General features: G+C 36.5%; 1 protein-coding gene across 4 annotated transcripts in view; it reads left to right on the top strand.

The window, feature by feature from the left end:
• Positions 1–16,053, top strand: part of MLLT10 (MLLT10 histone lysine methyltransferase DOT1L cofactor) — a 159,281-nt gene that overhangs the window by 129,661 nt on the left and 13,567 nt on the right. For all 4 annotated transcript variants that reach the window (XM_060248389.1, XM_060248388.1, XM_060248390.1 and 1 more), the window contains 3 exons: positions 1,865–2,034; positions 12,327–12,444; positions 13,750–13,822. In XM_060248389.1, coding sequence (XP_060104372.1) covers positions 1,865–2,034; positions 12,327–12,444; positions 13,750–13,822 — 361 coding nt within the window. The remainder of the gene's footprint in view (positions 1–1,864; positions 2,035–12,326; positions 12,445–13,749; positions 13,823–16,053) is intronic.

Raw genomic sequence — 16,053 nt, 5'->3', positions numbered from 1 at the left:
GCAATATTAGAAGAGTTTCTTCTGGCTTGGCTTCCTCACAAGATAAGGTAGTAATTGACTGTCATTTAGCACTTAGAAAGGTTCTGCCCAATATTTTTTTTGCCTTTGACCTAGCTGGTGTTGCTCCTTGAGCATAGTGTTCAATGAGAATCCTGGTCAGCAGAACACTTAACCTGTAGGCCAGGGGTGTCAAGTTTACAGTCTGCAGGACAGAACCAGCCCGCCCAGGGCTTTAATCCAGTTTGTGGCTTTAATCCTTCCTCGTTTCTTCCCCCACCCTCACCTGCCAAAGTTCCCAGCTTCCTTGGCCTTGTCTTTGTCTGCTTCTGCAGGACATTTTATATCACGCATGGACCAGTCCCACAAAGTCCCATTTATGTCAGATCCAGCCCGTGTAACAAATGAGTTCAACACCTTGCTGTAGGCATTTCTCCTAGGGTAAAATGAGAGCATGCCCTGGGGTCATGTGTAGTACGGTATCTGGTATTTGCTAGATAATTTAGTGACGTGGTGGTGGATATTCCTTGAGTGAGCTGAACAAGTACAGCCATCGGTTTTTTGTTCTTCAAGTATCTTGGACATCCCCTTTATTAAACTTTTTGTTCAATATTTATGAATGGGCAAACACAGACTTAGCTACCTTTCAAAATGGTCACCATTTTCTTATTTTGTAAATGGCTCTAACTTCTTAAAGACATTTATATAATCTGTCTGCCTGTCTGTCTATCTATCTGTCTGTTTGTCTGTCTATCACCATCATCATCATCTATCATCTGTCATCTCTATCATCTCTCTCTCTTTCTCCCTCTCTCCCTCCCTCTCTTCCTCCCTCCCTCATCCATCCATCCCATCTTCCCTGCAAGTGGGCTCAGGGTGGGTTACAACAAAGGGTCAACTTCCATTAAAACCAATTAACTGATACAAATAGGTCAACATTTAATTAAAGCAGTCCAATAATAATTTAAATGAATATTTAAAAACATTAAATCCAAAACACTGACATTGAAATGGCATAAACCTGCACCATTTCTTCGTTTCAGTGGTGCTAGATGTACAATATTAATGTGGACAGCAGTGACCTGGCTTCATATACGGGCAGTTCAGGGGAGGCCAAAAGTTGGACATTGGACATTTGCTGCCTCAATCAAATGCCCGGCAGAACAGCTCTGTTTTACAGGCCCTATGGAACTGTAATAAGTCCTACATGGCCCTGATCTGGTGGAGCCAGGGGAGAAAAGGCCCTGACTCTGGTTGAGGCTAAACAAATGCCCTTTGGGCTGGGGACAAGTAGTAAGTTATGATCTGTGAAGCACAAGGCTTTCTGGGGGACATATGGGGAGAGACAGTCCCTTAGATAAGTCAGTCCCAGGCTGCACAGGGCTTTAAGGGTTAGAAGCAGCACCTTAAACTGGATCCAGTACTGTATCAATAGCCAGTGCCAGTGCCGTAGCATTGGCTGAATGTGGGTCCGCATAGACATTGCAGTCAGCAGGAGCACTTCCGCATTTTGCATTAGCTGGGATTTCCAGATCAGGTTCAAGGTACAAGGACTTTTACTTAACAGAATTTGGTAGTTTAAAGCAAATATTCTTTATCTTTAAAATATTTCTCTGGTTACACTTGTAAACCTCAGGTGGAAAAACAAAACAAAAAAAACACTCATTAAGTAACCCCTCCCCCATATACTCTAAAACTGTTTGAACTTTTTTTTTTACAGTGGCATTATGCCTGTTATTTAATTTGCCTTTAATGAGTTAATTAAAATAATTATATAAAAGTGCAATTTAGGACTGAGATCTACTTTGTATAATAATTAATGAATCCAAAAAAAGACTTTTGTGTATATGTGTGTGTTTTTTTCCAGGCATTTATAGCAGTAATGATGTAGCAGTGTCATTTCCAAACATAGTGTCTGGCTCAGGATCTAGCACTCCTGTTTCCAGTTCACATTTACCTCAGCAGACTTCTGGTCATGTGCAGCAAATGTCTCCATCATCTACACCTTCTGTAACTACTGCTGTCGCTACAACTCAGGTAGGTAACTGTAAATGTTGATGAAGAGATACTTTCTTCAGCCTTTTCCTTAGGCTTATAAGTTTGTGATTCTAAGGGCCAAATCCCAGTGGAGTTCTGTGAATGGATTATCTTTTCATTCTTCCCATCAAAAGAACACTTCCAGTAATATTTTATGGGATTTAACTTGGGTTTGTATTTATGTTTTTTCTTACAATTTTTTTTGTAGGAACCTACCATACTAACTGAAAGCTTTGCACGGGTGTGGGTGACTTATCAAGGGACCGCTCACACACAAACATATTTATCCAAAACTCTTAGAGAGCACTGGGTAGGCTTTAAATATTTCAACTTGGGATACTGAGACTACTTGATCTGCTCCCTACCTATTTCCCTGTCAGTCCAAGCAAAAAATTCTTCTGGCCATAATTTCTTGCATTAGTGGACCAGTCTCACATTGTTTACTTTTCTGCTGTGATATCTCTTTCCATTAGTACCTTGTTTACTGTTGTTGGTTTTTTTAAAACAATTCCCAATCCAGAAAAAGGTGCTACAGTTCACATGCTTGTAGCTGGAAACACTATCAAAACCCAAGCACATTTAGAATAATCTGTCTGTTAAAAGTCTCTATACAACTGTATGTCAGCTATACAGATGTCACTGTATGCATTGACTGCCAAGAAGATTCATGCAAAACTTTCATCTTGATGGTTAATATGCTACAATTATTATTTCCTAGTTCCAACAGTTTTACAACTTTTTAATCTTGTATTTATACCTTTATTATTGTTTGGACAGTTGTTTTTTGTTATACTGTTATGCTCTTTCGCCTCACACAATAAAATTTTACCTACCTGCCTGCCTTACCTATCTATATGACTGCTCTGTCTGTTTTCTACCAGTTTCAGAAATAGAATCCTGGGTATAAGGCCTGTATTTTCCCCATTAGTGCTTTCTAATTTCCTTGAGAATGCTCTTTGTCTTTGACAGAAAATTATTTTGGTTCAGATATCTCTAGATCTTCTGCTGGGTTAAGAAGATGCAATGAGTTCATTTAATTTTCCCTACAGTTTCTCCCTGTGTATCTTTGTCACCCAACAAGTGTCGCCACCCCATTGAAACTTGGACAAACTCCAGTAAAATGGAATAAATGACTAAAATTGGGAATCAGTTCAAATATTTTTAGCCATTTGCAGTACTTACATCCATTACGTTCTTTATTTACATTATTTATAGTATGCCTTTCTCACTGAGCCTTTAAGGAAGGTTACATAATGTAAGTCAAATACAATCAATGGCATGGACTATCCAATAAAATAGTGCAATAGAGTCTGGATTGCAGAAATCTGAAATAGAGCTGAAACAACTTGAAACAAAACATAAACAGTAAAACATGGCATCAGAAATTACTTACATCAGAGCACAATGTAATATATTATTTTGACACTAACTTTAAATGGTTTTAACTGGTAACACAGAAGATAATTAAACATGCCTGTAATACTTTTCCTGAAAAAAGTGGTAGAGCATCGGTTTTACTATAGTGTAAGATAACTGAAGATTCCAAGAATAACAGCTTCAGCTGTCTGCAACAGCTCCACGCACAAGCATATGGGAGAATCATATGTCAGGCCCTGAACTTTGTCCTGTGTTTCTCTGTGCTTCTGGGAAATGATCATTCTATACCATTCTATAGTGACCTCCACTGGCTAGCAGGAATAAAAGCAGTCCTGTTGAATATTTTTCTCTTCCCCATTCCTCAATGTAAGAATACTGAAAATAGCATGTAATAATGCCTGACCTTTGAGCTGTCAGAAATACTTTACTTACTCAGTTGTGCTTATAAGTCAGCAAATGGCATTAAGCAAATAACATTTCCATTATTATGTAGATGAGCAGTTGATGTTTTAGAAGCTGGTTTGCATAATTATTGCTAAATAGTAGGCAAAACTATGTTAAAAAAACCCTTTCTTTCATTTCAACTAGGACTTTGGGGATAGGGGAGAGGAATTTATAGCCAGAGGGAAAATTCCACATAACATGTGACTCTGCTAGCAGAACAAAGGAATCATAGTTGCTCGTAGTGCAGAATTTGATCCAATTAAAATCTTTACTTTTTAATGTGCTGATTTCAGTAATGCAGGCCTCCTGCGTAAATATAATCCTGCTAGACTGAAAGACAGTTGCAGTTTTTGCACACAGTGCTGCATGCTGAGACAACTACATCAGTGTTTCACAGTCTAGCAGTAAATGCTTTCTGCCTTCAAGCTGAAGCTTATTTAGTTGGGCTTATCTGGTGCTGCTGTAGCAACCATCAGTCTCCAGGCAACTGAGGCACATTGACCTCTTCGATGAACTGAGTGTAGCACTACTTCAGTTTAGCTGCCGGAGACAATAGGAATGGTGGTGAATGTGAAAAATGGGATTTAAAACAAAACAAAACAGTATGCCGTGAAAGGATGTCAAAATACTTCAGTGAATTTAGGCACAACTTTGAGAGGTTTTGTGCAATCCACCCCCCCCCCCCATGGCAAAAGTTTGTTGATAATACAAAGCCCTTGTAGGTCAGATGTAAAATTCAGTGTGATTTAAACCATTTTGTGGAGAAGTTTTTAACTTTGGCTGGAATGCACCTTTGGATAATACCCAACCTTTTCTCAGTTATATGTCAGTTACTATAATAACCTTGCTGCTTCATTTCCTTTTTTGTTACTTAGCTGTATTTGGCAAGAAGGAGGGTTGGGACAAACATAGGCTCTTTTTAAGAAAACAAAAATTGGACGTTGGATTGTAGTCCAAATTTCATTTGGAATGTGTGTAAGGTTAGGGAATATTCATGTTGATTACATTGATACAACTGTATACCAGTTTTCAAGTTGAGGTTATTACTGTGTGATGTGTTTGAATATTACCTCTTCTATCATCACAGCTTTTAATGATTTGTTGTATTGTGACAGAGGTATGAGTTTCTGGAGGTTATCTGTATCTTAATTTTGCCTTCTAAATTCCAGTTTCCTTGTTGTATTTACTTTTGCCTCTGTAACTATATCTCTTTTTCTTGTTTGAAAGTAATTGGATTTTCTAGTGTAAATATGAAAGCTGTATAAATGAAAGTTTATTTAATTCACATCATAGTTTTGTTTAGTAACCTGCATTGTTAATCTACCCAATACTGTACTTTTATTCTTTAATACTTTAAGAAGCAGACATCATTTTCTGCAGATGTAATCACTTTTCTATATATGCACTCAAATAGAGTTTACTTCTTATCAGAAATATTTTATTTTGATTTAGTTATTTAGTTAAATTATCAGAACTAAGAAATACATCTACATAAGAAATGTTGTTTTAACAGTCATTTTTCTGTTGAAGGAAAAATGGTCGGTGTTTTATATCTCAATAGAATAGATGGAGAACATTTTCATTCAAGAAAGTCATCTTTGAAATAGTTTCTGGCTAGTTCAAGTTTTTATTATAATTTACTCTGAAAAAACTGATCAAATTATTGAAGACAATGTGGAATTTACTCCATGAAATACAATACTGTGTTCTGAATCCTGAAACTCTTTTTTTCCTAAAGACCACAGCTTAGGAAATACAATTCTAAAGTATGTTAAGTAGTAGTAATAAAACTGGAAAAAATAATTGTCCCTGTCTCTCTGATTCTCCTGGAAATAGATTTCAGAAATCAGGTTGTTGCAGAATCTCTGAGAATTACTAGTCATCCTGTTTCTTGTAGAATATTGACTCTTTTGTGCCAAGCAAAAAAAAAAAAAAATCATTCAATTATGTCGGGCTCCTTTATTACTTCTTAAAAATCTGACTTATATTTTCACATTTTTGACATAAGAACAAAAAGATCTATCATGCATCTTTAAATAATGATCCTTTGTCATAAGTAGAATGAATCCAGAAAAGTGTTGTAGTTGGTGCACCGGAAGGTAATTATCTCACTCAGCCAAAGTTCTGGAGTTGGAGAGTGAACAGTACTGCAGCAGCTACACGTTCACAATGGATGTTTGTGGCTGAAGCTGTGTGCATAAAGTTGTATTTCCACTTGATTCCTGCATGGCTCAGCCTGTATCCCACAAATGCTATTCTGTTACCAGAGGGAACAGTACTGTATCTTTCCTCCCATCTCTGTTAACAATAAGGATTGCAGAATGTCCATGTTGAAATAATTATATAATAAGAGGACAATGATAAGTTAATTATTAGCTATCTAATTTACTGATTATGCTATTTAGATTGCATATCTAGTCATTTCTATATGAGAATCGTTACTGCAATGGCTATTCTTTTCCTGGATAAATGAGTGTTTTTAGATGAAAATAATATGTTTTCTATTTTAATTTTTGGCATTTTATTTGAAATTAGAAATTATTTCACAAATAAATTTAGGTCTGATTACCTGTAATTATCATACTGACTTCATACAGAGGTGCAATATCCCCTGTGTGAGTGTCATTAAAATTTCTGCGATTATGCAAAAACATAAATACCACCAGGGCATTAAATACTTTGAGCATTTTCTGTTAACCCCAATTACACTAGGAATGAGCAAAATTTGCATCTAAATACCTGTGTTTCCTGAGCACATTTATTTACCTTTAAATGGAAATAAGTTTCTGAGTTGAAGCAAGCAATACAATCATTCTTGGTTTGATTTTAAAGTGTAGAAATAATTGTGGTCCATAACTATTATCAACAACAACAAAAATTATTCCCAACAGGGGTATTGATTAGATATAAACTGATTAAGAAGCTGCTCTGGAATTGGTGTTTCAGCCCTTTCTTGTTGTCCTATCATGAATGCAGCAGAGTTCAGTAATGGTTTAAGTACAATTAAATCCCTCCCTCTTCTTTATGGAAACTCAGCTGTGGGCATTTCAGCATTAGCCTAAACAATGGTTTTGAATATGTTAAGCCCCTAACAATTAGGAAGAAGTTTGGTGCATTGAGTAATGTCGAATGATGCAATTGAACCTGACAGCTTCAACAGTCAGCCTACTCATGGGACCTGAAAGTTGTTCACACTTGGTTTCATCTCTCATCACACGCTGAGTATTAAAACTTTACTGGTAGGAGCTTAGGCAGAAATGGGGCCTCTTATTTTTTTTAAAAAAATCATATCTTAAACTTGAGGTGCACAGGAGCTAATACTTGATATCTATGATTTTAAGACCTCAAAAAGCATAGTACAATCTCTTTCAGATAGTTTTAGATATAGTTAACAATACAGTGATTTTCTTGAAACATAATGTTCACTCTTCCTAAGTTATGTGCTAGTTTTAGATATACATGGTCACAATTCAGCAGTCATAATCCAGACCACTGTGTCTGCAGACATGTGTTGAATATTCTTGCAGGCTCAAAGAAGTCCTGGACTCCTTATCCCCTGCTGCCTGTCTACTGTCCAGACTGACTATTGGAATATGAGTAACCTGCCCCGACTGGAGTGCCTGGGCTGCATGGGAAGCGTACACATCGCATTGTCCACATATTCATGTGCACATACAGGTGGGGGGGAGGAAGGACTGAAGTCCTGAGCCATGGGAATCCTTGGCATTTGAGTATTGTGTCCTGTGTGTTAATCATTCTCTGCCTTGTAAACAAAGGTGAACATGTGTTTAGAACACTGTGGGTCACATAAACTGGTTGGTTTGTATTGTTTTGAGTACAGATGTAGTCAATTTGATGTGAACATTAAAGGCTGATAACTTTACATGACGTATGATCTGTTTCTATTACTGATGTATTGAATTTCCCATAAATAAAAGCCATACATTTATTGTATGTATGAACATCCTGAATATGTATATAAGAAATGAGTGTTTTTAAATACATATTTTTAAAAATTAATCTGTAATTTAATTTTACACATGGCTAAAAATATATTTAATTTTAGTCTTAATGTTTCTGGTTAACCAGACTCAGCTGAAGCAAGGGTCAATTTTAGAACTGCTGTATTTTAGCGCTTGCTTAAACCCATGACTTTAATGTATATTGACAGGATGACTGCGCATTTTTAATAAATGCTTTCTTCAGAATGTTTCAGTTTGGATTGAAACATGATGCTTCTGTTTCACCTTTAAGTAATGCAGTAATCTAATACTTTGCTTACTTTTCCTGCCCAAATGAAGCTGTCACATACAATAGTAATACAGCTTAATCCTATTTTTTGAGGCTAATTTACCTGTTGCCATCATAAAAACCCAGTTCCTTAATTTAGGCTATAGTTCCAACTTTCTGGGCAATTTTGTAAACAAATTATGTAATGATCACTAACTGTGTTGTGTTACTGCTCTGTATATTTCCAGAAGCCTTTAAAAATAAAGTTCAAATATTAGTAACTTAGGGGCAGGGATGGAATTTTAGCAGGAGCTCCCCTGCATATTAGGCCCCACACCCCTGATGTAGCGGATCCTCCAAGAGCTTAGAAAGCTCTTTTTTGTAAGCTCTTGGGGAATTGGCTGCATTAGGGGTATGTGGCCTAATATGCAAAGGATCTCCTGCTAGAATTCCACCCCTGCTTAGGGGTACTTTTACATGGCAACTGTTTGCAAGTAGATTTTGTTATTCTTACACAGTAAAAATCAGTTGCAAAGTGTGTTATTTAGTGTGTGTGAATGCACCCATAGAGAGTGATTGACTAGTTGTGAAATGTTCCAGCATTTTGAGTGTGGTGTTAAATCATGCCAAGCCAAGCCTACAGGACAGACCACGTTATGTAAGTTATGTAATTTCTTTTGATGTCTATTGTGCTCTACCTCAGTAGATTTTCAATAGAGATGTGTTAATTTATGCAGGAGAGTTTGATAATTTCAAACAAATATAACCAGATCTGTGCAAGACATCTTCCTCTTTCAGTCAACAGAATGCATGATCTTCCATTGTTAAGGCTTAAACCAACTAACTTCACTTTAGCTGAAGTCCTGCATTCAGTCCAATTTTGAAAGTTTAAAGGATTTTTTTAAATCCAGAATTTTTTTCAAGCATGATTATTTATTTATTTATTAAATTTGATTTGTTAGACTGCCCTTTTAAATCCAGACTTCCCCCAAGCATGATTATTTACCTATTTATTAAATTTGATTTGTTAGGCCCCCCCTTCCCTGCAAGCAGGGTGCAGGGCAGCTTCCAAATTACAATAAATAGTAAAACAGCATTAAAGGACTAAGCATAAAAAAAAACCTTATGCAATCCAAGATGGCGATAAAAATAAAGATCTTGTTGTACACTTCATAACATTTAAAATTGTTATAAAGTACATTATTAAAATTTCACCCGTATAATTTAGGGCTAGGATTTAATACACGTTTGTGGTAAGGGGGATTTGTTTGTTTTTGTACAGACTACAGCCTTTTGTTTGTTAGAACTATGTGGGGTTGGTAATAATTTGATGGATACCAGCAATTTTTTAATCCTTTTTTTTTTACAAGACCTTCATATGGCCTGATATAATGAAACACACCACTACAAGTAAGTTTCAATGGGATCAGTGACTGTGACTCCAAAACAAAATTTTGAGTCCAGTGGCACCTTCAAGACCAACAAAGTTTAATTATGGGTATAAGTGGTCATGAGCATGCACACTTCATCAGATATGTGTATGTACACAAAAGCTTCTACCAGAATTAAACTTTGTTTGTTTTGTTGCTTCAGACCAACATGGCTACCCACCTGAATTTATGATTCTAAAAGCAATGCCATCTAATTCTGGGTACCCATAGAGCTTTAGACTTGTGTTTTCTGAACACCTCTATGTGCTGCACGGAAGACCATTTTTGAAAGGGGTGGTATTCCAAAACCAGTTAGTGGGGCGAGAAGGAATTCCACGTGGTGAGTGCAGTTTCTTGAACTTCCCAAGAGTAGCTCTTTAGATACTGTCCAGTGGGCCTGTTTTGTAAGTGGTTTGTCCGGAATCAGTTTTTGAAAAAGATAAAAGCAAAAATAATACTTATTTACAGTGAAGAGGCCATCAATATTTTTTCAGCAGTAAGGGTCACTGGGATGCTGTTCACATGCTGGAAGCAGTAATGAATTAGATCCAAAGACCTGCACTTTTTCCTAGACTTTTAAAAATAAATGTTGATAATGTTCAAAGTTTCTAAGTTGCATCTATCTGCCTTTTATTCCATTATATCCCCTATGACCTTTGGGGGAGAATATTAAAAAGGGTTTTTAATTAATACATTTTATCCATCCTTTCTTCCAGTGAGCTCAAAGAGGCATACATTGTAATCCCTCATTTTGAGGCTTGGCCTCTTCAGTCCTAAACTAAAACAGTAACCACTAAATCACAGTGGCTCTCTGTAATAATTAACCAATAGCCATTACTAAAATCTGTAAAGCCTTTTCTTCCATGTAACTGATCCCCCCCCAAAAAAGAATGTAGTTTATGTATATGAACATGCACATTAAATTTAAAAAAATTCTTGTAATCCCTGCATACGGATTGTAATTTATGCATACCCATGCTCATTGCTTGATGACTAGAGCACCAGGAGGCAACTTGTTTGTGTAAATGAGCCATCACATATCTCAGAGAGAATTTATCTCAAGTCAGCTTAATATTTTTCAGGAGATGCACTTCACACATTCAGTTGCAAATAATCAATGCTGCAATCCTAAACAGGATGTAAATGCCACTGCAGACAATGTTTCTTGCATTTGAATACATATGCTAATAGTTGAGAAGTGTTGGGTCAAGTTATGCACATGTGTATGTGAATTGGCCATAAGTAATTTATAATCATCTATCAGTTTCAGTTTATCTAATTCTCTTTAGTAAGTGATCGAGAAGCCCTGGTCTCCAGATTGGCTATTGGCGTGTCACAGATCACTCATAGAAACAGCCATATTTGTCTGTTGGGCACAATTTACCCTTTGTTAATGGAAAATGCGTTATCATTTGACATAGTTGATAAATATATACATTTGTAAAAGCTTAACTGTGTTGGCTGAGGACTGATTTAACGGTAAGGCTTGATTCTCTAGGGATGCAGGTTATTACATGATATTGACTTATATTTCTTGTCCCTTTTATGTAGTTGCACAGCTAAGTTAAGCTCTTGAAATCAAGTTGGTTTCATAAGGGGAAATCAGTGGGGCTTCACTGTTAAATTTTGGTAGATCTCACTTCAAGAATTAAATTTCCTGAAAGCATGCTTGCATGTACTTCACATTAAGGCTAAAACTTTATAATCTCAGACATATATCTAATTTTAAACCTGTGGGGCCTAAATTTTTAATATATTATTCTTAAAAGCAGTTGTCTTCCAAATGTAATAGTAGTGCTTCTGCTAGTCTGCACTGTATACAAATTAAGCATTTAAAGGAGATAATACCTATCAAAAGTAACACACTCAAAGGAAGAAGGTATTTTTATTACAAAGGATTACGCAAGAGTTTTGCCAGCCTCCTTAGTTTTATCTCTTCAAGGGTTCATTTTCACTTGTTTGGCACAAGTCCCAGCAGAGACCTTCAGAATTGTGGTTAGCAACATGAATGAATGAATACAAACTTTGGACGAGCTCTTCAGTAAGTAGAGCTGGCCAACTGCCAAAAATGCATTTCCTTATAAGTGGGCCAGGGCAGAACTGTGATTCGTTGAGTCCTATATTGTAGAGAAAACAAACTTGTAACGGCTATTTGCTCTCTGCAATAAGATAAAAACAAAACCTTGCTTCCCTGTGCATCAAAATAGGAAGTAACCAAATGGTGCTCAGGTTTTATTAATGATGAAGTACTGCAAAGCAAATATGGCTCTGAATGGTTAAACTATAAAGCTGCAAGTTGGACCTTTTGACCTATACAGCCACCTTGTGATGTAAGACCCCAAGCATCTGTTGTCTACCTGCCTTTTATTTTGTAAATGGTTTAATAAGATTAAATAATTAGGATAGCCACATGGTCATCAAGTAGCCAAGTCCTGTTGTTCCCAGAGTGCTTTGGAAATGTGAGATAGTCTGCATGCTCAAAGTATTGTGTGAAAATTGTTTAAAATCAAAGCTCATGACTTTTCAGGCACAACCGGGATTATCAGTGTAATATTCTATTAATAGATTTTCCTAAATCTGCACTTTATGTTGGGTATCAAAGCTGAAATTTGTGTGCGTTCAGAAAGTTTCACAGATCAGTTTTCTTTTTTTCCTTCCTAAGCATAATTGAAAAATGTCTTTAATCAACATTTTTAAATTTAATGTAACAATATTTTAACTCTTTAGGGCAAACCCCCACCCACCCCGCAAAAAAAAACACAACCCTTTTAAAAGAGTATAATTCTTGATTGTTTGTTTGTTGGCTTGCAGGCAAATGCTCTATCTGGATCTTCTCTCAGCTTCCCTCCATCCCATGTGTATGGTAATAGGCTGAATCCCAGCACCTCAATGGCAGCACTTATAGCACAGTCTGAGAACAGTCAAACAGGCAAGTTAGTTTTCCCAGGAATTTCTCTTTTAATAGAACAGTGTTAAGATTTTTAACTTCAATTGCTTGCCTTTTAGTTAGTTGTATACTCCATAGCTTGCTGCAATTCAGCAGTAATTCAGTTTTGCTGCGAAATCACTGTGGTGTATCTTACTGTCTGAAATGTAAATGTTTAAGCAGAGCCATGAGCAGGCAGGAATGCAGCAATGTCTCCTGTGACTTTTGTGATTGATGCATTCAGTTCCTTTCGTTCTCTGCAGAGGGAGTAGCACAGCACTGGGGCTTGTGAATAGTTTAAGCCTTTATTTGCATAATTCATAGAGCGGCATGATATACAAGTTTGTATGACTGAGATCCTGTTATACAATTTCTGCAGTATTTAATAATTCTGTGAATACTTGCCAGTCTCTTTCCAGCACTGGTCCCCCTTTTTCCCCCTTTTCCTCCTCCTCCTCATCTTTTTTTGTACAATTTTTAATGAGCTCCCGGATTTGCTTTGTTTCTTTCCATCCATAAGGATTTGTTGACATGTCGTAATAGTCATGCCTGTTTGGGGGAAGGGAATGAGTTTAGCAGTTTACCAAGAATGGATCAGTCATGTCTTGCCCTCTAAGAGGCCAGAGGTCATTTGCTGCAGAATAGAGGGAGGGCAACCTTGAAGGGGGCAGATAGGGTTATTTTATTGAGAGGCCATAGGGAAAAATAACCCTTTTGAGTCCTACCAAGCAAAGCGCTTCTGTGTATTTAATGAGGTGGTTTTTTAATACCTTTCTGTATTTAAGTTTTTCTTTTTCACTTTCAAAAACAACCATTTGACAAATATGTGTGTTTAACATTTCTTAGTAAAACTCCTGGCAAAAATGTAGCTGGTAGAGAAGCCAAACACAGTACATTTTATGAGTTGTACTGGGATGTAAAGTGTTAAAAAAAATACAAAGCCTGGGGATTTGCTGTGATAAGCATACAGATTAGCTGTCCACAGCTGTGATTCATTACTTTCGCTGCAGAAATTAAAAGTGGCTAAGGGGAGGGTACTGGAAATGCAAACCATGCTTCTGTGCTGTAAAACTGAAAGCAATGAAAGGACTGAGCCTAATCCATGGCCTGCTACTCCCACAGAAATGTGTGCGGACAACGCCTTAGCCATTGCAGTTAGCAGTTTTAAACTTGTAGCTGGCTTTACTGTGGAAATGTAACTCCCAGATACTGGATCACTTGTTTTGAAATTATCTCCTTATCTGCAGCATCTTAAAATCTTATCTCAGAAAAAGTCATTTTATCGGCTGTGAAATATTTACTCTGCAGATCAAGATCTTGGAGACAATAGCCGCAGCCTTGTTGGCAGGGGAGGTTCACCCAGAGGAAGTCTTTCACCACGGTAAGCAATATTTACACTGCAGAGTTGAAGCAGAGGAAATGTTTTTTAAGGTGTGGAAACTTTTTATCTCTTATCAGACCTGCTTGTGTTTAAGTTGAAAAGAATTATATAGATAAATCATGTGTCCAGATAGTAAAGGGGGAAAATGTTCTGATAGAAACGTGAATAAATAGGATTATGTGCTTACACAGTGAAAGAATGAATGCCTTTACTTCAGGCATAGAAATAGCTTTGGGGGACTCCACATCTTTTTGGGGTTTTTTAATGTTCCCTTGGCTCACTAATATGACTCGTGGTTTCTGCATAAAATTCTATGCATTTGCAGTTATAAAATGTGCACTGTATTTTTTAGGATGTTGAATGTGAACTTTTTTATATTTAAGTAAGGAAAAGACAGCTAAGAGGATAGCAAAAAAGTAACCTTCTTGAGGAAGTGCCGAGTGCTGCTTTTCCCCACTCAAACATAAGCATGTTTTCTACATCCTCTAAAAAGTACTCTGAACATATTATGTCTTATGCACAGGACTTAACATACAAAGTCAACTTGTTACCATGACCAGAACTGAATCCTTGCCAACTTTCACCTAGTTTCTCTGTTGTTTTTTTTACTTGATCCTGATCAGCCATATTGTAAATGGAGTTGTACTACTAGAGTATCAACTCAGTTCTTCAATGACAGATTTCCTCTTAATCATTGAATGGCATTCTAAAGTGTTTCATTTACTGTACAATAGTACTACATGCTGTTGCTGCAATCATCTGTGTGATATTTAATAAGTCAGTAATAAATTTAAAGAAAACATTGTTAGTAGAGACATGTCAATGTCCCATAACTAATCAGAAGTGCTGTGTCATGTACAAGAGTAAATGAACTGTAAAGTGAATGTTACTGATCTGTGGCCTGGTTTTCAAGGGTGGTAAGAGCTTGTAAATTCTAAAGAATTAGCGTAGAAATTCCTAATAAATAAAATAAAGACTGAACAGCAAACACATTCACCTCTGCAAATGAAGTATGTGCAGTATTAAATGTTATTGTAGGGACAGATCCTTGAAGGATCTTATGAAAAAGTATTGTGACTGATTCAGGATACTGTGAGCCCATACCCCTGTCTCTCCTTTTACAGCTTTTATTTTTTCTGGGACTATTTTAAAGGTTCCAGTTTATTTTTAAAAGCAAAGCATTTATTGTATTTGTTTATTTTTAATCTCGATGAGTTATAAGCCTTTAGAGCAATATTTGAGTTTGGTGAGCATGTGAAGTATTATAATGAACAAAAGTAATTTTTACAAGCATTATTTGTTGCGTTTCAGCGTTCCACACCATTTTTTTCAGAGAGCTGGGATCTGTTATCACTTTAGGTATCAGTTTCCATATAGATTTATAGATAAAACAATGCAACAACTAGAGTAAACACACAATCATTTGCTTAAATCTCATTGATTTAACTAGGATTTAGATGTGCCAGAAAGCTTTTCCCTTGTAATTACACAGTGTTTGTTATGGACTGATATTGCATAAGTTTTGTACATAAATGTAATATTCTTGGCAGTACTGAAATAAGACTGCTAATAAAACACATATCCTGTCTCCTGCCCCCTCTCTCTATATATATGAAGCAAACAACTTTAGAAACGTATTCACATAAATTCAGTTTGTATTTTAATCTTGTATCATAAACATCTTCATATAGCATTGTGAATTCTTGTCTTTAGTATATTTGGCGAACATGTCACAAAATGTATATTAAAAAACTAAAATACATCATTCTATGATGATGTGCGTGGAATAATACAGAGGCATGTTCGTATCTTAAATTGCGTTCCACTATTTTTAATATAAAAGCTGCCCACATTAGACCCAGCCAGTGACTTTAGCAAACCTAGTTCCCTAATTCTTGCCATGCTTCAGTGGTGTGCATCAGAGAGATTTTTTTCCAGATTAAGGAAGTGTAGTATCATCCACTCTTGTTTTTATGTCCTGATTTTCAAAGTTTGAGGCTTAGTACTGTCTTCTAAAAAGTGCTGCTATAACCTTTATGTGCTTCCATGGGAGAGATATGTGGTGCTTCCACTGTGTAGCAGTAATCTTAATAGTCCTATGAGAATATGTGGGTAAGTGTATTGGTCATGTTGATTAACAGCTGCTGTTTATATTTGCTGCGTATTGTACAGAGGAACAAATGAATTTGGAATTCTACATTGTAGCAAAGAGTTCAGCAGATTCATGTTCA

The sequence above is a fragment of the Heteronotia binoei genome, chromosome 10 (assembly GCF_032191835.1).
Source record: "Heteronotia binoei isolate CCM8104 ecotype False Entrance Well chromosome 10, APGP_CSIRO_Hbin_v1, whole genome shotgun sequence".
In the NCBI taxonomy this organism is placed as follows: Eukaryota; Metazoa; Chordata; class Lepidosauria; order Squamata; family Gekkonidae; genus Heteronotia; species Heteronotia binoei.
Note: the sequence above shows the minus strand (reverse complement) of the source record. Positions and strands in the feature narration are given on the sequence as shown.